Source organism: Selaginella moellendorffii, unplaced genomic scaffold (genome assembly GCF_000143415.4).
Source record: "Selaginella moellendorffii unplaced genomic scaffold, v1.0 SELMOscaffold_47, whole genome shotgun sequence".
Classification (NCBI taxonomy): domain Eukaryota; kingdom Viridiplantae; phylum Streptophyta; class Lycopodiopsida; order Selaginellales; family Selaginellaceae; genus Selaginella; species Selaginella moellendorffii.
In genome coordinates this window covers 972654-995438 of record NW_003314308.1, presented here as the reverse complement: position 1 = coordinate 995438, position 22785 = coordinate 972654, and the positions used below count along the sequence as shown (strand labels likewise).

At 42.1% G+C, this 22785-nt stretch overlaps 3 protein-coding genes and 1 long non-coding RNA gene across 4 annotated transcripts; 3 read left to right on the top strand and 1 right to left on the bottom strand.

Annotated features, from left to right (window-relative positions):
* Nucleotides 1-925: 925 nt before the first annotated feature.
* Nucleotides 926-2512, bottom strand: LOC9647002 (phospholipase A1-IIdelta). Its single transcript, XM_002981017.2, has one exon. It carries the CDS (start codon nucleotides 2279-2281, stop codon nucleotides 1025-1027), a length of 1257 nt encoding a protein of 418 aa, XP_002981063.1. The 5' UTR covers nucleotides 2282-2512; the 3' UTR covers nucleotides 926-1024.
* A 1208-nt stretch (nucleotides 2513-3720) lies between these two features.
* On the top strand, nucleotides 3721-4366 carry LOC9647001 (28 kDa heat- and acid-stable phosphoprotein). The gene is made up of 3 exons (XM_002981159.2): nucleotides 3721-3808; nucleotides 3870-3895; nucleotides 3978-4366. The coding sequence occupies exons 1-3, from the start codon at nucleotides 3794-3796 to the stop codon at nucleotides 4324-4326; spliced, it is 390 nt and encodes a 129-aa protein (XP_002981205.1). The 5' UTR covers nucleotides 3721-3793; the 3' UTR covers nucleotides 4327-4366.
* A 1654-nt stretch (nucleotides 4367-6020) lies between these two features.
* Nucleotides 6021-6939, top strand: LOC9647000. Its single transcript, XM_024686067.1, has 4 exons — nucleotides 6021-6146; nucleotides 6192-6610; nucleotides 6663-6768; nucleotides 6919-6939. Exons 1-4 carry the CDS (start codon nucleotides 6021-6023, stop codon nucleotides 6937-6939), a joined length of 672 nt encoding a protein of 223 aa, XP_024541835.1.
* A 7908-nt stretch (nucleotides 6940-14847) lies between these two features.
* LOC9657979 lies at nucleotides 14848-15655 on the top strand. Its single transcript, XR_002993701.1, has 3 exons — nucleotides 14848-15076; nucleotides 15129-15234; nucleotides 15285-15655. It is a non-coding gene; the product is annotated as an uncharacterized LOC9657979 (long non-coding RNA).
* The last annotated feature ends 7130 nt before the right edge of the window (nucleotides 15656-22785 follow it).

Here is a 22785-nt window from a genome sequence, read left to right as displayed (position 1 = left end):
AAATGGATAACAGGAATAAAAGAAGTTTTCATTCTTGCTGATTATCTCTTTCTTCTCTAATTCACTAGCAATAGACACTTTCAAACGTAAATGGCTTCCAAGAGGCTTGAAAGCCACAATGGTCAGTAGAGCTCTTGAAATAAAGAAAAGTCGAAGTATCTTGGGGACGAAGAGAGGAAGAAACCAAAGCTCTCATCTGAACTCCCAATCCAGGAATACTTGGAGACGCACTGAGAGTGAAGAAGATGGCTGACTGACTGGAGCATGATGCTCAAGGCTTGACTACTGATTCATATCAGGCTGGAGAGAGACTGAAAGAGCAAACCTAAGCAGCACAGTTAGATCTATCGACCTGTTTCACGATGTTCTTATGGGAGGAGGAAAATAGGTTAGATCAAGAGCTTGTACCTAATGGATTCACTGCATGGTTGCCTTTTGGAGAAGCACCTCCCAAGAAGATGAGAATCCAACCTTGAGAATGGTTTGAGGTTTAGTACCAGGACACTCAAAGGAGTGTAGAATATTATATAAAAACCCCTATATAAAAATATCAACGCTTTTTATTAAAAATTTCTATTTTTAATATAATTCATAAAAAAACTATGAATACATTTTTTTTTTTGTTGGTTTTTCTTTTGTTTGTGGTTCTCTCTTGCCTTGTTTTTGTTTTTCTTGTTTTTGTTTTGCACCTCCTTCATAAAGATCTGGAAGTATTTCAGGATAGGATGCTGGTGCCAGCATGATATGAAAAGTTCCAAAGATAAAAAAAACTCTGCAAGACAGGTGTGTCGCTTTTAAAATACATTTCTGCAAGAATTGTGTGCAGGCGTGAAAAAGGAAGAAGAAGATCTCCCAAAAAACTCGTAGGAGATATTTTCATCACAGTGAGCAATGGTCATTTTTTATAAAGCCCCTTCACATGGGCTTTGCAAGGAACAGCCAAACACTTCTGATTTTTTATTTCTGAGCATTATTCCAGTTATTGTTGTATAGCACACCACTGAAAAAACCTCACTTTCTTCTCTCAGTTATACTCGTTGTTGTCCGCACTGATGTTGTACTCCTTGAGTGCCCATCGCCCAGCCTCGTTCACCACAACGTCGGTGTTCTCCACCACCCACCAGTTACCGGGAACTAAAGAATCCTTCAAGAGGTTGGACGATTTGTTCACAAGCTCTAAGTGGTGGTACTTGAGCGGCTCCACTTTGTTACCGACGAGATGGCAATGCGCTTGAAGATTGTGGTGATCGAAAGGGTCCGTGGTCGGAAACTTGAGATAGCTCGACTTGGAAGTATCGATGGTGAGCTCTATCCCGACGTGCCTGTATCCCCAGAGCAGCGGTGGCACCTTTGGAACCAGGTCCCAGATGTTGGTCACTCTCAGGATCCGGAGGCCTTCGATCTTCTCGGCAGCGGTCTTGAACTCCTCGTTGCCAACGTAAGGAGAAGCGAAAGGGAAACAAGTGACGGGGATGACTTTCTTCGTGGAAGGATTCACGTTCAACTTCTCATTGGCGATATCATACGCGCAAACAGTCGCCAGTGACGCACCGAGGCTGTGTCCGGTGACAGTGATGCTCATCTCCTCGGCCTTGTACTCGTTGAGGAGCGAGGTCACAGCCGCGGAGATCTGCTCTCTGGCCGACTTCTTCCCGAAACCAAGAGGCTCCTGGGGGTTCTTCCCGGTGTAAGGTGCCAGCCAGCGGTTCGCGATAAGGACCTTCTCCCAGGGAAGCTGAATGTTGGTGAGGCCGGACAGGAACCCTGTGGGAGTAGAAGTCGGAGTTTGGAGCGGTGGAAGGCCGGACTTAGGCTCCGGCTTGCCTATCTGGCCGTGGAACGAGTTAAGTATGTTGCTGGCCCATTCGATGTCCTGCTGCGTGCCTCGAAAGACCACGATGATGTCCCTCCGGCCGAGCCTCCGAGTTTCTTCGTCGTCCGACACGGCAACGTATCCAAACCAAGAAGTGTTTGGGTCCGTGAAGTCGAGGACGGTCTCTACGACTTTGCCCAGCAGAGTCTCGAGATCGGTGGTGCAGTAGAAGAAGTTCCGGATGGTGTAATTGGCCTTGACGTGAAGCTTGTCGAAGAGCTCCGACTTGGCATAGCGCGGCAGGCCATTGGCCTTGGAGACGGGGTTCTTGTTGAGCGAGTCGTAGACCACTTGGATGAACTGCGCGTAGCGGATGAGCTCCTGGCACAGGTCCTTGTCCAGAGGCTCCAGCATGCCTTCCCAGTGATCCTGACCTTGGACGGATCGCCACTTCGCAGCTAGAGCCATTCGGGGTAAGCGAAGCTTTCGATCGATTCTAAGGTAACACTCGCTCTCGCTGTAGCCACGCTTTTAAGTATCTAGACAGAGAACTCTTAAAAAGCTTGCGAGCGGCTGCTTTTCTAAGAACTAGCTGAGCAAGCACTCGAGTAACCAAGTATCTAGCTAGACTTTGTAAACTCTCACTCTCCTCCAAGCTAGAAAAGAGAGGACTTGGTTTGAGAAACTCTCTTGCTCGCAGTTTATGTAGCATCAATGAGTCGTCGATGCCAACAGTGGCTGTTTTGTTTGTTAGCTCACACGTTTTTCACGCTTACGCTCTTTTAACATATAATTCCAGTCAGAATATCCAATAGAACATCTGGCTGAATTGCTTACGTATTTAAGTATGTGACGTGGGTCTGAAGAACTTGTATTATTACATAGCTGGCAATAAAAATATGTGACATGAGCTGTATAGTTCTAGATAATTGTGTATGAAAAAGGAGTTCCTGTCCAGAACAGGCGAGCCACAGCCTTAACGGGCTGTGGCAAGACTCTTAACGCACACGTGGAATAATGTTATTTGAGGATGAAAGGGTTGTCAGAACCTAGCTGGCAGCTGGGTTCTCCAGAACGACTAAGGAACGGCCTACTGCTAACGGACACGTGGAATAATGTTATTTGAGGATGAGAGGGTTCTCTCCAGAACTGGCAGCTGGCAGTTGGGTTCTGGAGAACCTGGCAGTTGTGAGCCACGTTCTCGCAGAGAACGTGGCCTGATTTAATCTGACGGCTGCCAAAGGCTGGATTGACCCAGATTTGTTACAAATATTCTAAACTAAGTATTACTCTATTAATTTGAAAAACAAGGTATTATTGCTTACCTGGCATTTGAACATTTTTCTAGAACCAATAAAGGTATGCCAGGTTCGCTTATGCCTGGTAGCCATAGGTGGGTATCCTGGGGTTCTAAGTTAGGACTGCCATTTGATCCCAGAACAGATAAATAGTTAACTGTTTATGAAGGTCATGGGCATCGGACCTGGTACAAAGTCTTTTGCACTTCTCGGAGGTCATTCTGTTAGACAAGAAACTGTCGCCAAGCTAAACTGCCCCATTCCTACCAACAAGCAAACTGTGTTCACAGATTTATACTACGCAAACAGATAACCGAGTCCATGCCCAGCGATTGTCCTACCCTCTTTAAAACCATTGCAACACCATGGCCAGCTGCTTGCACCTCCATCGCTCCCCCAAAGCTCTCTCTTCTCCAGTGCGAAAGAAGCACCAGATCTCTCCCCGAATCGAAACTCCACTGGAAAGTCACTCTCTCTTGGTCTAACCTAGACATTTCTCCGGTGGGGCGAGATACATTCGGTATATATAAGCTAATTTAGCATGCTCAATAGTCTTTGGTCAATAAAAGTCATCTGTGCTAGACACGTGGTGTAAACCAAGTGTCGCTCAGCCAACCAGTTCGATCGAACAGCATAAACTTTCGTTGCGGCTCTCTCTTTCTCTGGATCAATCGGTGCGATCATGTCGTCAGGCGAGGTAAGATCCTTTTGATTTGTCTTTGTGTTGTTTGACGACAATCGCGTCTTTGCGTACGTAGCGGATTGGAGATCTCAACTCCTCCGAGTGAGTTATCGAGCTCTTGTGTGATCAATGATCTATCAGGGAGAGTGATTCTTTCTCTTGTTTGATCCCTCGTTTAATGCAGGGAGCTGTCCGAGGTTGGAACGCCCCTAGACGCCGCGCAGCAGGCCCTCAAAGAGAAATATGAGCAGGCAGAGAAAGCGAAATCCGGCAGCGCAGGTGACGATGAGGGCGAGGGACGGAGCGGCCTGGACGACGCCAAGGCTATGCTCAAGGACGAATTCGAGGGCGCCAAGAAGGGGCTTTCGGGCAAGCACCATGCCTCGCAACCAAACGAGGTAGCCCGGGAGCACGACGAGGCGGCTGGAGGGCTCGTGCGATCCGCGCAGGAGAAGCTCGGGAGTGACGAGCAGCGCGCCCCGGATGAATCGCTGGGACAGATTGATCAGGCCAAGCGCCAGATTGCGCGCTAGAAGGCAAGGAATGTCCAAAACGCACAAAGAATATTCTGGGAAACAGAATCAATGAAGAGCTTACGAATATTCCTGGTATGGGCAACCTAATAAAATCCCAAGAACCCTAAAAAGCTACTTATACCATAACTAGTGTATTTATTTTGTAGACTTTACAATAAGTAAATAATTATAACTCCAACGTAAATACCCAGTGCAAAAAGAAGTTGAGCTAGGCGTGACCATCCAGGTAAATATCAGATTTGGAATCTCAATCATGTGGAAAATGGGGCAAAATGTTTCTAGGCAGTGGGAGCATCCGGTGTCCTTACCGGCCCACATCACCTTGTTCATGTCACGGTAAGTGCCGAAGAGCACAAAGTTACAGTCACGCTGCATTCTCGCCTTGTAGCGGCCGCTGGGCGAGACGAGCGTGGCGCTGCGGCCGATGATGGAGCCGACTACCTCATTGGCTCCCCGATGATGCTGGATCAAAAGGGCCAGCAGTTCTCTTGACGCCTAAAACGCAATGAAAAGAATTTTCAAAGAACATGAGCTTCCAGAGTGGAGATTTTGATCAAATTCTTACGCACGGAGCATTGCATCGTGGTGAACGACCATTCTCATCTTTGCTCTTCCTCCTAGAATATCAACGAGCTCCGGTTTTTTTGGGGGAAGAACCAAATGAGCATTATGTGCTAATGAAAGAAAGAGATTCCGAACAGTGATATTTCTTCCATCATGATCGCAAAAACTGGCAGATAAGGTATTTATATGCACTAAACCTTCATGACCTAAAAAAAAGGTTTCTCGGAAGCGAATCCGGTAAGCAAGAAATATGGCTACCATCATCCGTCGGAGTGTGCCGCCGTCGTCTCCGCCTCGTCGGGTGCCGCCTCCAGCTGCGCACAGGAGCGTGCATCCGCCTCGTCCAGGGCACAGGAGCGCGACACCGGTAGCATGCCGCCCCCCAAACCATCGCCAAGGAGGGCGAGAGGAGCTCCGCCACCTCACAGCAGCGCCCACAGTCAGGCACCTCCACCAGCACCAGCAGAGCAACACCATGGAGCAGCAAAGCAGCACAGCCATGGAAGAGCACCACCTCCAAAGCAGGACAGCCATGGAGCACCACCACCTCCACCAACAAGCCATGGAGCAGCAAAGAAGCACCAGCACAGTCCGCCACCAACAAACCACGGAGCAGCAAAGCAGCACCAGCACAGTCCGCCACCGCCACCAGCAAGCCACGGAGCAGCAAAGCAGCACAGCCACGGAGGAGGAGCAAAGCAGCACCCACCTCCACCAGCAAAGCAGCATACAGGGCCGCCACCTTCTTCCGGGACAACCACTTGGCGACCAAGGAGGTTTGGGCCGCCGCCACCTCCACCAGCAAAGGAGCATACAGGGCCGCCACCTTCTTCTGGGACAACCACTTGGTGGCCAAGGCCCGCTCATGACACAGCTGCGACGGTCGAAGGTGCTGCTTGCTCCTCTCTTGAACGAAGGAATTGAGCTTGTCCCGGAGCTCTGCGTCCTCAATCTTGCTCAAGGGAACGAGATACTCTCGCTGACTGCCGCTGCTGCTGCTGCCACCGCCAGGAAGATGGCTGCTCCCGACGTAGCGCACCAGGATGTCATTCGCCTTCTTTCTTCTTCCCTTCACGAGTATCCAGATGCCAGTGATGATGGCCACCATAGCAAGCAGGAAAAGGACGATGCCTGCCACAAGCAGCCCCGGTGTCGCAAACGCTGCCGCTGCTGCTGCTGCTGCTGTTGATGATGATGACGACCCCAGAGGCGGAGCAATAGACAAGGGGCCAGGCGGAGGCGGCGATGAAAACGTGTGAAAGACAGGCGACCCTGGTTGCCATGTTATCAAATCCCAGCACAAAGGTGCCCAGTCCTCCACTCGCGAGGCCTCCAGGCGGCTGCCACCTTCGGCTTTTCTCAAGACGAATCCAATCTATGGTGCTGCTACCGATTCGGTTGACGACCGCCTGACGCCGCCATTGGGACGAGATCCACCAGCAGCGATCCACGGAGTCGACGAGCACAAGAAGGTGCCAAGAGCTTCTCTCCCGGAGGATCCATTCTTGTCGAGTGCTGCTCGTCGGAGCGGCAATGATCGAAGAGCCCAGGAACAGGCTTTGGATCCAGTGTCTCATCGTGGCACTGTGTTCGATCCTGGAGATGCTTTCGTTGTTCGGCTCGCGGCAGCAGCGGAGAAGCAAGTTGAGATGGAGAAGCACATGCAAAGGATCACCGAGTTTGGGATGAGGAGGCCCGGCAACAAGCACTCCCACAGGTAAGTCTTCATGCTTGAGAGATAGAACAAGTGACTAATGGAGCACTTTTAGGATCCGTGAGGTGGAGAATCTGGAGAAGCCCGTGGTTGAGGCAAATCACTCGGCCAATTCTGGAGGTTCGCATTTGGCTGCTTGTGTACACGACTCAGATGCCAAGGTAAACAGTCTCCATGCCTCGAGTTAAAGTATAACTTCTGCTTGAACTAGCCTTCCACCTTGGAGGTTAAGCTTGAGCTCGACGGAGCTTACAGCGAAAGGAGGTACGCTTTTCGGTCGTTTTGGACTGATGATATGCTTGAGGTTGCAGGCACAGAATGAAGATTCATGAAACAAATCACTTCGGTTTTTTTAAACCGGAACAGGCAAAGGCAGGTCCGTGGTATTCAATCAAAATTATAACAGATGGAGAAGTCTGGAGGCATTTGAATCAGGAGATTATGATTTGCAAGTTTCAAACAAGGCAACAAGACAATAACTTTTCATTAAGACAACAGAGAGCTATTGAATTGGGGGATTATATTGCAAGTCTCAAACAACATTGGACATTTAATTTCCTGTTTTTAAAAATATAAACTTTCAATAACATTTCTTATCGTAAGTAGTAGGTTATAGTAGTCATAGCAGTCAACGATAGTCACTAATTATTTACCAGCTTTATAAGCACATCAATGAATTCATTAGAATGAGCTCATTAGAACAGTAATGGGATAGCATTGCTGATAGTAGTCAGCGTTAGTCCACTGTACTAACGAAAATTAGCAACTCAAGTCACACCATGATAATCAATCAATTCATCATGGATAATGGATTGGAGGTCTTGAAAGCGAGGCTACTCTCAGCCTCAAACAAGGTGGGAGCTGCACGCTTAGCTTTCCACCCCCCATCTTGAGCTTGCCACTGCTTCTACTCTTGTTCACTCCTTGCGCCTTGGCATTGCTTGCGGGAGTCTGGGCTTTCCATGTTTCCTGGACACTAGCCGTGGTAGCTTTCTTCCACTTCTTCACATCCACCATTGCCTTTTCTTTCTTCTTCTTTTCTTCCTCTGGTTCCAGAGTCATTGCAACCTCGTCAAGCTCCTCCTCCTCGTCAAGAACAGAAGCACCTGTTCTTGATGTTGTCCTTGCCCTTGATCTTGTTATCTTCCAACTCCTTCAAGTGGAGAAGCTTCTGGCCACCCGACCCCGTCCAAATGCCTATGAGCAGCTCCAGCAAAGTCCAGGAAAGTTTCCAGCTTCTTGAAGCCATACCACACGTGATCCAGTGTAGTGCTGCTGGAAGTCCCCCTTGAGCCTCACCAGAGGATAGTAAGATTTGCATCTCAGGATGCTCTCGAGCAGGAAATCTTTGCAGTTGGCTCTCATCTTGGCTGGGAAGTCAACAGTAGTACCCTTTGGCAATGGCTGCTGCCTCCAGAGGAGCCTGTGCCATCTCCCTCGAGGCTGTCAAGGAGGCTATCTTTGTCATGGAAGTGAGTACTATATCTCCTTACTAAAGATGCTCAAGCTTAACCACAACACTAGTTTTCTTTCCATACATTGTTTTTTTTTTGTTTTTATATCGGTTTCAGGTAGCTGTCACAAAAATTTGCTATGCGTTGCATGTAGCAATATTTACTTTGCTTAATAGTAGTATTATTCTTACTTATTAATCCAATTGATTAAATACAAATTTAAAGTTATAGTCATATTTATAAAACACAATATTAATCTTATTGCAGTAGAAGAAAAAAGAATATACTAAAAAGTGTTTAAGAAAGTTTATAAATTATAAACATGTTTATAAATTATAAGATTAATCTAAATAAATAACAACTGTTAGATGGTAGAATATTCTAGAATATTCAAGCATATTCTATGTTTATTCACTACCATTTCAGTCCCCCTACCGTTTGCTTAAGCAAACCAAAGATGGTATGGTTCCAATGGTGGTATATAAAAGTTAAAAAAAAAGTAACTGAGATTAAATTGATTATACAGAAAGATTTGATTATTTTTTAATTTTCACATTTATTCTCAGAATAAATTTTTGCAAAATATAGTTAATTTTTATAAATGATTTTTTTTTAAAAATTATTTACTTTTTACCACTTTTTTGTAACAATCTCACATGCATATGGTTTTTCAGCCATGTATAACATTGATTCTTTCAAAGCATACTTATAAAATTGGAAGTGAAATAAACTTTTTTAGTGCTACCATGATATAGTTATAAAATTAGTTTTCCATGTAGTTTTTAAGTCCTCACTTCATGAGTTCATAGTAGAGGTAGAGGAGAAAAATAGTTCAATTTGCAATATTTTTTGGTGTTGGGTTTATAGGCAACATCAGAAAAGTATAGAATATAAAATGTTATAGGCACTTTACTTTCTTTCTTTTCTTTCATTTATTATTATGTTTACTCCACCAAAAATATTTGGTTGTTTAAGCTAGGTAAGAATCATTTACTCTTCTCCAAGGCTATAAAGTTTATGGAGAAAATCCAACTTATGACCTTACATATCTAACATATTAGTTGTGTTTACAGGTGTTTTTTATTTTATTTTATATATATTGCTAAAATTTACCATTGCATCCACTACAATATCCACACAATTTTAACATGTTGTAAACTAAATAACTGTATAAAGATGGCTATAAATGTTTTCTCCAACCCTAATGAGATTGAAAGGGCTATGTTGGGGGATTGCACAATTACATTACAAGTGTTTGTGTGGTTAGAGTGTTATTAGACTTCCTCAAGAAGATTGAGAGTGGGACATTTTAGAGCTTCAAAACAAGAATAGAGGATGCAATCCAAACATTAAAAAATCTCGAAGAAGCGGAAAAGCCAAAGGAGGAGCAAGTATGCGGCAAAAAGTGGGCTCATAGGCAATAAAAACACTCTACAAATACAATAGCACTAGTTGCTCATAGTTGTAGAATCCACTTGCCAATAAAGCACACTAAGTTGAGTGATAACCAAGAAATGCAACACAAACTTCGAGGGGCAAAAAGTACTCAAAGCATTTTCAGGATTTCCTACCAACTTTACCTATGCATTAGCAACAATTGGAAGTCTTACCAAGCTGATTAAGCAACCATAAATTGGTTCTATTTATTTACAATGTTGATTCTTTTTAGGATGGCATTTCATGTCCTTGACACTAAAAAAAGGTATTTAAATTTTATTTTATTTCTCAAAAACTAGACATTTTAGGAGATGTATTGGCATAAGTGTTGCATAAGGGCTATTCAAGACAAAGATGAGCTAATGAATAACCCACTCCCTAGTGTAAGTGATTTAATTTTTCATAATATTTTTCACTTATTAACTCTCAACATCTTTTGCTAGATGAAGACAGAGGAAACTAATGAAATGGTATTCTTTTCATAGTATTTATAACCATTTAATTGTTCTTTATGTAGGCTTGGAGTGAATCACATTGCAATTCATGTTTACTATATTTTCAATATCCTTTCTAGAACCTAAGGAGGGAGAAACTACCATACTATTCTAAAAAATGATACTCATTATGAGTTCTTTTCTTACTGCAACAGTAAATAGTTTGACATATATAGATTAATAATGCCAATCTTATTTTACAAATAACAAAAAGTAGTTTTTAAAGCTCTTAGAAGTGTGTTTTTCTTTTAGAAGTGGACAAAATTATAGAAATATTTAGAAAGTTAAATCAAGGTCTCTCAATGATTAACAATTTGGTGTTACTCAAGCCCAAAGATGAGCTCTCCCGAGATGAAATCAAACAAGTGTTTGCTCCTGGATGGTGTATTGAATGGGTAAATTCTTGCATCAATTAGTAAAGAATTTCTAAATAGTTTTGGTTTCTGCCTTTTGCTTTTCTATGTATAGTTGCAAACTTACTTCTTAATAATGGATAATATAATGGATGATTCACACAACAATACGTGAATTTTATTGATGAGCTGTGATACAGTCTTCCTTTGTGATTAGGTGGGTATCATTGCTGTGAATAATGCATTATTGCTTACAAACCATGTACCTAGGATTTTGAGGAAGTTGGTCAGTGGTACTACTTTGATTTGTCCAAATACATGATGGAAATGTAAGTTTTATTCGATTCCATAAATATCCATAATGTTTGTCTATGCAACTATCTCAGGATTGTGAAGTTCAAGACAGTGTTTTATTCTTTCTATCTTCCGGCAAGCAAGAGTTACATTATAAACCAAGTCATTGAAGTCATATGAGAATACATGTTGCTTGTGCTTTGTATATGTCAGACAAGAGTGACAACTCCAAGTTTGAATCTGTGAAGCAAATACTACTACAAATGGGAACCTATTTTTAAATTCAGGTCCTTGTGGTTCATTACCTTTGGTTGTTGATGGAATTGGCCCCTGCAAAATGATTTCTTAGATTGCTATAAACATCCTAACATTATTGGCAAGGTTGGTTCCTTGCTGTTTTGTCCTTCATGTCAAGCTCATTGAATAGTCCAGGTTGGAACAAATATCCAAGAGCTATTGAACTAGTAGATGCTAGCTAGAAAGCAAGACTAAAGAGCAATTATGGCAAAAAAGACAATGCCTGTATCAAGGAGGTGAAGAAAGTGTACAATGACTAGGGCCTTGCAATGAGTATTTTGCTTGGGTACTTCTCTCTTTAGCTATGTTAATGTAGGTAGCTTTCCTAGAGTATGAACAAACAAGCTATAGGAGAATTTTGTGTACTATTGATCAAGAAAAGAGTACTCACTTACAAGTTTGTGGTGTTTTGGAGTTTATTACTTTCTGAATATAGTCTGATTACCTTGCAAGGAGTTCTATTGTTCTTTCTAGAAAAACATTGCAAGTGCCAAAAAAAGGAGTGCTTCTTTCACTGCTCCTTGTTTTTGCCAACTATATGAGTTTGTCATTTTGTTTTATCATTAGTATTGTTATATGTGGAGCATTGACGATGATTTAGCTCTAAATATTCTTCACTTTTCTCATGCTAAATGTGTCCCCATCAAATCCAACAAAAGCTGCATATATTTGCTCATTCAAGGTCTTCTAAATTTTTATTATGACACTTTTGGCCATCACAAGGATCGGGTATTTTGGAATATACATACTAACTTCTTGTTCCAGCGATCTTGTTATCATAGGTCATTGATTGAGCTCTTCTTGTTTCATCATGATGTGAGAATTTGTGCTTGTCAGTAAAGTGTTTCCTTTACTTTGAAAATCATCCTACCACTCAGGAAGGAGCGTCATATCCTCATTCATGGCTGTCCCCAAGTTCTAGGTGAGTGTTTGGCTATGGTTCTTTAGCTTCCTCTCAGCTGATGATGGGTTGTGCTATGTCACCCCAGACGTTAAGCAGGCCATGGATTCCAAGTCCCTCGCCAAGGCCTTCTTCCACGTCTACAACATCTTCTCCACAAACATCAAGCAAGGTGTCTATGGCAGGATCGCGTATGTGTGGAAGAATTTTGGCATTGATTATGTGTCACAAGCTCAATGGCCAGGGCTGGACACTCCCAATTGAGTATGAGTTCCCAGTAACATCAAGCTTACCTGGGCTCAGCAGCCAGTGCTGGACATTGACAACAATCCAATATGAAGCATCAAGCTCCTACTGGGTGATCTTGATCCTGACTGGGGGTACTCCTTTCGAACTAGCATCATCCTCCCCCAATCAGGCAGTTGGCTCATTGTTGTAGAATGTGCCTGACACAAACAAGATTGTCCATTACTACACGAGCCCGACTTAGTTTTAAGTTATTGCATTAATTTGCTATACAACTTAAGTTTTTGTCATTAAGCTTTTCATTGATATTGTAACTACAATTTAAAGCACAATAGTTTTATAAATTTAAGTTAAAGTATGCAGTTATTTGTAGTAGTCATTATTTCTTACTAGCTTTAAAGTCAGAATTAGAAAATTTCTTAAGTTGACATTTGCAGTTCCAATTTATGATTAAATTTTAAGTCATTTATAATGGTTATAAAACAAAAAATATAGTCGTTATGTTTAGTAGTTAATTGTGACTAAATTTTAAGTCAATTATAATAGTTATAAACAAAAAAATATGTAGTACGACTAAATTTTAAGTCCAAAAATGAAGCTATAAATATAGTGGTAATTTAAGTTGTTATTTACTATGATCAAATAGTAAACATCAACCCCAGGCATACCTGATCCATGTGCCCATTGAAGAGTGATTCTGAGAATCACCATCAAAGCAAATTCAACTATAAAAACCATTGCTATGTCTTTTGTGTGTGTCGATAAGGTCACAATACACGATCTTTGATGCCTAAAACGCAATGAAAAGAATTTTCAAAGAACATGAGCTTCCAGAGTGGAGATTTTGATCAAATTCTTACGCACGGAGCATTGCATCGTGGTGAACGACCATTCTCATCTTTGCTCTTCCTCCTAGAATTGAGCCTGAGAGTTTATCAACGAGCTCCGGTTTTTTTGGGGGAAGAACCAAATGAGCATTATGTGCTAATGAAAGAAAGAGATTCCGAACAGTGATATTGCTTCCATCATGATCGCAAAAACTGGACATCATAACTTTAAAGCGCTGCAGATAATGCGTCCGTACGAGAATCATTTATATGCACTAAACCTTCATGACCTAAAAAAAAGGTTTCTCGGAAGCGAATCCGGTAAGCAAGAAATATGGCTAGCATCATCCGTCGGAGTGTGCCGCCGTCGTCTCCGCCTCGTCGGGCGCCGCCTCCAGCTGCGCACAGGAGCGTGCATCCGCCTCGTCCAGGGCACAGGAGCGCGACACCGCCCAAAACGAGAGTGCCACCTCCAGGTAGCATGCCGAACCCCAAACCATCGCCAAGGAGGGCCAGAGGAGCTCCGCCACCTCACAGCAGCGCCCACAGTCAGGCACCTCCACCAGCACCAGCAGAGCAACACCATGGAGCAGCAAAGCAGCACAGCCATGGAGGAGCACCACCTCCAAAGCAGGACAGCCATGGAGCACCACCACCTCCACCAATAAGCCATGGAGCAGCAAAGAAGCACCAGCACAGTCCGCCACCAACAAGCCACGGAGCAGCAAAGAAGCACCAGCACAGTCCGCCACCTCCACCAGCAAGCCACGGAGCAGCAAAGAAGCACCAGCACAGTCCGCCACCTCCACCAGCAAGCCACGGAGCAGCAAAGAAGCACCAGCACAGTCCGCCACCTCCACCAGCAAGCCACGGAGCAGCAAAGCAGCACCAGCACAGTCCGCCACCAACAAGCCATGGAGCAGCAAAGCAGCACCAGCACAGTCCGCCACCTCCACCAGCAAGCCACGGAGCAGCAAAGCAGCACCAGCACAGTCCGCCACCAACAAGCCATGGAGCAGCAAAGCAGCACCAGCACAGTCCGCCACCTCCACCAGCAAGCCACGGAGCAGCAAAGCAGCACCAGCACAGTCCGCCACCGCCACCAGCAAGCCACGGAGCAGCAAAGCAGCACAGCCACGGAGGAGGAGCAAAGCAGCACCCACCTCCACCAGCAAAGCAGCATACAGGGCCGCCACCTTCTTCCGGGACAACCACTTGGCGACCAAGGAGGTTTGGGCCGCCGCCACCTCCACCAGCAAAGGAGCATACAGGGCCGCCACCTTCTTCTGGGACAACCACTTGGTGGCCAAGGCCCGCTCATGACACGATAACATGGCAACCAGGGTCGCCTGTCTTTCACACGTTTTCATCGCCGCCTCCGCCTGGCCCCTTGTCTATTGCTCCGCCTCTGGGGTCGTCATCATCAACAGCAGCAGCAGCAGCGGCAGCGTTTGCAACACCGGGGCTGCTTGTGGCAGGCATCGTCCTTTTCCTGCTTGCTATGGTGGCCATCATCACCGGCATCTGGATACTCGTGAAGGGAAGAAGAAAGAAGGCGAACGACATCCTGGTGCGCTACGTCGGGAGCAGCCATCTTCCTGGCGGTGGCAGCAGCAGCAGCGGCAGTCAGCGAGAGTATCTCGTTCCCTTGAGCAAGATTGAGGACGCAGAGCTCCGGGACAAGCTCAATTCCTTCGTTCAAGAGAGGAGCAAGCAGCACCTTCGACCGTCGCAGCTAAATCCCAGCACAAAGGTGGCCAGTCCTCCACTCGCGAGGCCTCCAAGGCGGCTGCCACCTTCGGCTTTTCTCAAGATGAATCCAATCTATGGTGCTGCTACCGATTCGGTTGACGACCGCCTGACGCCGCCATTGGGACGAGATCCACCAGCAGCGATCCACGGAGTCAACGAGCACAAGAAGGTGCCAAGAGCTTCTCTCCCGGAGGATCCATTCTTGTCGAGTGCTGCTCGTCGGAGCGGCAATGATCGAAGAGCCCAGGAACAGGCTTTGGATCCAGTGTCTCATCGTGGCACTGTGTTCGATCCTGGAGATGCTTTCGTTGTTCGGCTTGCGGCAGCAGCGGAGAAGCGAGCTGAGATGGAGAAGCACATGCAAAGGATCACCGGGTTTGGGATGAGGAGGCCCGGCAACAAGCACTCCCACAGGTAAGTCTTCATGCTTGAGAGATAGAACAAGTGACTAATGGAGCACTTTTAGGATCCGTGAGGTGGAGAATCTGGAGAAGCCCGTGGTTGAGGCAAATCACTCGGCCAATTCTGGAGGTTCGCATTTGGCTGCTCGTGTACACGACTCAGATGCCAAGGTAAACAGTCTCCATGCCTCGAGTTAAAGTATAACTTCTGCTTGGACTAGCCTTCCACCTTGGAGGTTAAGCTTGAGCTCGACGGAGCTTAGAGCGAAAGGAGGTACGCTTTTCGGTCGTTTTGGACTGATGATACGCTTGAGGTTGCAGGCACAGAATGAAGATTCATGAAACAAATTACTTCGGTTTTTTTAAACCGCAACAGGCAAAGGCAGGTCCGTGGTATTCAATCGAAATTATAACCGATGGAGAAGTCTGGAGGCATTTGAATTAGGAGATTATGATTTGCAAGTCTCAAACAAGGCAACAAGACAACAACTTTTCATTAAGACAACAGAGAGATATTGAATTGGGGCAAACAAACACTTTGGACATTTAATTTCCTGTTTTTAAAAATATAAACTTTCAATAACATTTCTTATCGGAAGTAGTAGATAATAGTAGTCATAGCAGTCAACGGTAGTCACTAATTCTTTAAGCACATCAATGAATTCATTAGAATGAGGCTCTGTTTCACGGACAATGTGGCTGAGAGTAGCCTCGCTGATGGATTGATTGATTATCATGGTGTGACTTGAGCTGCGAATTTTCGTTAGTAGGGTGGACTAACGCTGACTACTATCAGTCAATGCTATCTCATTACTTTTCTAATGAGCTCGCTTAGCTTTCCACCCCCCATCTTGAGCTTGCCACTGCTGCTACTCTTGTTCACTCCTTGCGCCTTGGCATTGCTTGCGGGAGCCTGGGCTTTCCATGTTGCCTGGATGCTAGCCGTGGTAGCTTTCTTCCACTTCTTCACATCCACCGTTGCCTTTTCTTGCTTCTTCTTTTCTTCCTCTGGTTCCAGAGTCATCGCAACCTCGTCAAGCTCCTCTTCCTCGTCAAGAACAGAAGCACGTGTTCTTGATGTTGTCCTTGCCCTTGATCTTGTTATCTTCCAACTCCTTCAAGTGGAGAAGCTTCTGGCCGCCCGACCCCGTCCTGATGCTTATGAGCAGCTCCAGCAAAGTCCAGGAAAGTTTCCCGTTTCTTGAAGCCATACCACGCGTGATCCAGTGTAGTGCCCCTGGACGTCCCCCTTGAGCCTCACCAGAGGATAGTCAGATTTGCATCTCGGGATGCTCTCGAGCAGAAAAGCTTTGCTGGGAAGTCGACAGTAGTACCCTTTGGCAATGGCTGCTGCCTCCAGAGGAGCCTGTGCCATCTCCCTCGAGGCTGTCAAGGAGGCTAACTTTGTCGTAAGTGAGTACTATATCTCCTTAATAATAATTGGTTTCTTTTTCCATTTTTTACATGTTTATAATGTTAGAGGTAGAGATGATGTGGCAGTAGTTATGCCCACGTGGCAGTAGCTTTATGTATATGTACACAATCATATACAGTTATATATAGATACAGTTCTTCCTCCCGTCTCTCCGCTGCTAACATATAATTTATAAACTTTTCTAACCACTTTGTATCATCATGAGCATATGTGGTTTTTGGAGCATGAGCCAAAGAAACTATGCAAAGTACAGTGTATTGGTTGGGCTCTATGTCCAGAATGGCAATTGCAAGGGAGCTCTCAAAGTTCCACTGCCAAGGGCTCTGCCATGAAGCAGAGAATCTGGAGCCAAGACTGGATGGACGAAGTGGCCAATGATCCACGTGAAGGGAAGAATGAAAAAGAGGAGCGCTCATAGAGGCCTCCCAGCCTCAATTGTGACAAGCATGAAGTATTGAAACCAGCTCAGGAATTTGAGTAGTGCCCCCTCGAGATCAATCACAATGCTATCGTCGTTCCCGGCCACTGCATTGTCCACTGGCTCCAATGGATTGCTCTTGTCTCTGGAAAGCATCAAGAAAAATCATATTTGGACTAGTGAATTGATTGAGAATTGGCTCTCCCTGGAGGTTTGAGCTGAGAGCCACGATCCAGGATCAGAAACCCACTATGGCAGTACTGATTGATTGCCCAGAATCAATCAATCAACCTGGAATGCATCTATGGATGGAGCTTAGATCTTCCTCTGTATGGCTCCCTATTATGTGAGTGGGCAGTGGGTAGAAAACAAAGATCAGTGGAGGACAATCTTTCTATTCCTATTCATTCCTCTTTTCTAAAGCGATGGATGGAGGGAGATTGTAGCAGCTAAGGAGTAGAATCAGGCTGCTTCTAGCTTCAGCTTGGACGATGATGAGAAGTATCTGGCAAGGATGTTTATAAATGAGGAGAGTCAGTGCATGAAAAGGTTGAAAAGGTTCAGAAGGTTTGTCACCTGTGGAATTGGTTTATTGTCTACCATAACCCTAAGTTTGGCAAGTTACAGATTTTAATCTTTAGCTCAAATTTTTATTCTTTTTTGTTTTCGATTCTTCAAAGTGAAGTCTAGTTTATTTTTGGATATTTTTACTAGTATAAATTAACTAGGGGTAATTCTGTTTAATCAATCACATAGATATGTCAGATTTGGATTGTGCTATGGATATTGTTCAATCGTCACCTGCTGAGGATTTGTCTACAGAAACAGATTCTTATGAAGGTTTGGTTTCTCTTTATTCCTTAGTATTTCTTGATTTATTTCTTTTTGGTTTTGTAGTTTCACAAGCAAAGAGGACAAAGTTGACCATCCTAAAAGCCACTATTGCATCACTTGTCTTTGAAAAAGCAAATTCAACCAAAATTCTTGAGCTAAAGATTTTATTTATATATGGTTTTAAAATTATTTTTTTCTGTAGTTTTGATTTGGTTTTTGCCTGCAAAGAACACTCTGCAAAGTGCAAAATACTTAACTTATATAATGGATTGTACAGATATGCATGGCTTGCAAACTTTAACTATATATGGCAATTCATCCATGTGTGCATGATTATAAAATAAATTTATGGTTGGTAAATGTTTCTCACTTACAAGGTTTGTAATTTATTTTAAAAAAAATTAACAAGATTATAATTCTCTCACTTTAGATGGGTTGAACTACAGAAAAACCCAGTTTACCACCATGGAACTTTAGAAAAAGTTCTTTATATTATAGATTCTTCTATCATTCAAATTAAAGATGATTTTGATGTTAAATTAAGATTATAGCCAACTAGAGGAGCTTCTATATCATCTTTAATGGCTACACAAGCTATACATGCTGTTGTAATCAACATTGGTGTTTTTCCTAAAATAAAGATTGCTTCTTCTGATAATCCTTTGGACGTAACTATGGTAATGTTTTTTCCTATTTAATTTTCTATTTCTAAGATATTTTCACAACTCTATATGCATCTGGAGCATGAAGAGCAATATCATCATATTGTAGCAGATTTATATGCTGGATATATGCCAAAGTTTTTATTTTTTAATATTATGAAAAGCATGAGTGTATTAGGTGATTTAGCAACACTTGGAAGTACTTTATTTTTGCCACTAGTTGATTCAATCGAAATTCAGAGGCTCAATGAAGTTTATAAATCACACTGTGGCCTCACTTCTAAAGACAAGGTAATGTAAACTGTTTACATCTACTTTCAACTCTAACTTCCAATTATACAGATTAGTGGATATTTCATCCCTGACAACCAACAAAACCTCACTCAAGCTAAAAGCCTTTCCTCATTTTGCTCTTTCACAATGTTAGAGCAAAGAGAAGGTGGTTTTGTTGTTTGCGCAAAGTGTAAAGGGCATTCCATCCCTCATAAATCAGCTACAATAATTGGTTCTATTATATCAAATGACATGATAGAATATAGTTACAGTGCATGATAAAATGGTGGATAGAATTTATAATTTGGATGAAGGGTCTATGGTCAAGTTTGCTATGGAGTCCCCAAAAAAGGTTGCCGTTTATCTGTCTTCAAAACCAACAAGGTTCTTTCTATTGAATGAGGCAAATATTAGTCCATTTTGAGACACCAAACAATTCAGCCATGGAAATTGCCAACAACCAGAAATAGATACAATTGTCTCGTTTATTTTTCAATTGTTTTCTCTATAATACAAATATCTATTCGTGAAATCTTGCAATGCTTCTCTTAACAATTTCTAGAATTCAAAGCACACAAACTAGCAATCCCATGGCAACACAAGCTGCCTCTGAAAGCCCCTCTCAGGTAATCTACCATGTTAACATTGTATGCCTAACACCAGAATCCTAGAAAATGATCATTGTGCATCCGGATAGAGAGTTCCTTAAGGACTTCAGAGAAGCTGGGTGCAGAATGTGGTGTATTGCTTTCTGTACTAGATGCTAAACCCTATCTTGCAATAAATGTGCAAGAAAATGAACGTGAAAAAGCTTGCGCCACAAGCAATTCTAAATTTCATCTTTGTTGTTGATTTGTTTGAACTAGATGCTTGAAGCCATGTATGCTCTTGTAGTGCTCTTGACAAAAGGGTTGGAAAAGCCACAGTCAAAATCACTATAGCAATCAAAAATTTGAGCCAGGACTCGAATTTGAAAGTGTGAAGAAGCTGTCTAGTAGACAAAATCTAGAAAGCATACCATTAGCGGTAGAACTTCATCATATGCACCTTTTTACTCAAATCATATTATCCTGTAGCATCAACAAAATGCTAATAGCGATGGCACTTCACATTGCAAGTACTTTATACTTACGCTAAAGTCAAGTCTTTCAAGGGTGACCTTCAGAGACATTGACATGGTCACTAAAAGTCCTTGTATCTTTGACATCTCTTTGTCACGGAACTTGTAGTTCTCTAAACTAAGGCTCTTGCTTCTAAATGACCGTGCTCCTACTGGATCCTACTGGATAGCTTACAAAAGAAAAACAAAGTAGCTTAGAAGAAAGTTAAACGGGAAGACATACATACATCAAAGGTTCACTTTGGTTCTTGGCCTTGGATATCCATCTTTGACGATGTTGAGCTCTCCTTCACCCTGTAGTAGCTCAAAAGAAATCCTTTAAAGTAGAACCTGCATCAAGGTATATAAAAAAAATGTCCTAACGAGAAAGAAAGTTATAAACTACTTCAAACCATCTTTGAGTCCATCAACTTTTCAGGGACTTGTCATTGGACGTGCAAGGGGTTTTCCACAGCCAACCCTGTAAATTGAAAACATCATGCTAGATACCAATCTCCATGGCGAGAACAATATTACTTGTTTGTGGAATCATCCTGCCTGGTCGTAGATATCTCGCTCGACATTTTAAACAACTTTCTTTGAACTTGGCTACCTTGTCCAAGGCTGCCACTATCAGTAGAGTCTGAAGATGCTCTCACTACGGATTTGTAATAATGAAAATCTTCTCTCTTGGGCAGAAGTAGAAGTTTAAGGCACTGGAAGAGCTGTTGTCTCATAGGATTCGGGACGACACCATCCCTACATTTGTATCCTTTGGTATAATTTTTGAACTTGCAAAGACTCTACGTTTCCAATGGCAAAGTACTAAATCCAAACCTGAGAAACCAACTGCAAAAACTAACAAGGCCATGATGTTACTCTAGAGCTTCTTATTCTGTGGGAGCTTATGTGAATGAAAAGGAAAAACAAAAGGAAGAAAGAAAAAAAAAAGGAGGGATGATCACACACCTTGTGCTAGATCTCTCTTCAATCAATCTCTTTTCTAACCACGTCTAGCACCCTGTTCAGTCCTTCAATCTGGTGTAGCATAAAGAAGATGAAGACCATTCCTGAAAGACTTACAAAAACAAAATGTCACCTTGTTTTGATGAAGTTCTTTCTTTCTTGGCTGATTTTGCTGAGGAATTTTGAGAATTTGCAAAGCATTGGCCCTCTTTTTGAAGGTATCCCTCGGAAATCTCCTATTGCATGATCTATTCGGCTGCTCAAGCGGCAAGACCCAAGAATCCATGCAAGGTAGTGGCATTAAACCCAAAAGAAAGAGATCTAGAAACAATACAATCGAGTAGGTAGTCAATTACCTAAGAATGTGCAAGTCTGGTGTTTTTCTCATAAACCCATTTTAGGCCCATTTAAATAAAGACTTAATATAGTTTTAGGGCATAAATGGCTTTCAACGGAATAGCATTGAGAAGTAAAAGGTCTTTGATTGTTTCTACTGGTCTAGATTATCAATTATCAGCCTTCACAAAGCTGTTGATTGAAAGATAGAGAATTAATAGTTGTTGAAAGTAGGCTAAAAATAGTCCATTCAGTTCGATTGTTGAATCTCTTTAAACAATCTTGATCAGCTAAACAATCATAAAAAAAACTATGCACCTAGCTATCTTGTGGGTGTAAGGACATCAAGGGGAATAAGGGCATTTAAGTATAAAGGGCAAAATTATGACAAAGAGAAAATTTGAATAGATAGAACTTCTAGATGCAAAATTGTTATCAATTCAAGGATCTACAAATAAAAAATCAAAAGAACTAAAATTCAACCATAATATTGATTTAACTCAGCAACAAATTGTTTCTAGATACTATTATTTATCAAGAAAGAATAAAAATAAACAAATAAAAACTATTAATATATATAAAGAAAAACATGAAGAACATACTTTAAAAAATATTTTACAAAATACTTATGGAAACTTGGAACTCACAAAAACAAACAAATGAAAAAATAAATATTTTCTGACAAAGAACAGAGAGTACTATATCAGATGAAAACTTAAAAGAAGAGTATATTATATTAGACGCAAAGAAAAAAAACAATAAAAGAGAAAGAACAACAAGAAAATGAATAACATGAACAATACAAAAAGTATGAAAGCACTACAAATGTATAATGAAGCTATACAGGATATACCGATACATCCACATAAAATATGTAAAATATTTTTGTTTAAATATAATAAAAAACAAGAATATGCATGCAATTAATGCATAACAAATAAAGAAAAATATAAAAGTCCAGAAAAAATTAGAATGAATCTAATTGATCGATATACAGAACAACTAAATGATATTGAAGAGAAAATGCCAGCTCTATGTATTTTATTTGCAAATATAACAATACCAAATCAACCTCAATATCAGCAACGCATAAAAGGAGGAATAATAAATGTCCCAACTAATATTAAACCAATAATTAATAAACTACCAAGAACATTTTAAGAAACACAAATAATAACAATTCAGCTGAAATGAAGATTAACTGATAAATATTATTATAAATATGGAATAGCCAAACCAATTATATTTATAATAGTATAAAACAATTACAAGAAATAGAACTATATAAGAAAAATAAAATTAATATAGATGAAAACTGGTTTCAACAAGCATAAAATTTAGACAATATAGATAATAACACACAAATGATATCAGAAAACAAATTACAACAAGAATTAAATGAAGATGATGAAAGTGTAAATCCTATAAACAACCTTGATAATGAGATATTACCAACAGATACTATTGTAATTAGCTTCTTAGATGCAAATCAAATAGATAATTTTACAAATAAAGTTTTGGTCAAGGGCAACACCTATTAGGATTATTTGTAGATGAAAATGCTAAAGAAATGGCATATCCAAAATTATTTGGTGAAAAACCCAAGACCCATTAGACATAAAAAGTAAATTTACATAACAAGAAATAATCTAATGGGAATTAATGAATGAGGATAGAAAATTTGCATGACATATGAACA

Coding starts and splice junctions, on each gene's coding strand:
- LOC9647002 (XM_002981017.2), bottom strand. CDS start 2,281: ATGGCTCTAGCTGCGAAGTGGCGATCCGTCCAAGGTCAGGATCACTGG.
- LOC9647001 (XM_002981159.2), top strand. Junction 3,896..3,977: donor GGAGATCTCAACTCCTCCGA/GTGAGTTATCGA, acceptor CGTTTAATGCAG/GGAGCTGTCCGAGGTTGGAA.
- LOC9647000 (XM_024686067.1), top strand. CDS start 6,021: ATGCCTGCCACAAGCAGCCCCGGTGTCGCAAACGCTGCCGCTGCTGCT. Junction 6,611..6,662: donor GGCAACAAGCACTCCCACAG/GTAAGTCTTCAT, acceptor GAGCACTTTTAG/GATCCGTGAGGTGGAGAATC. Junction 6,769..6,918: donor TACACGACTCAGATGCCAAG/GTAAACAGTCTC, acceptor TTGAGGTTGCAG/GCACAGAATGAAGATTCATG.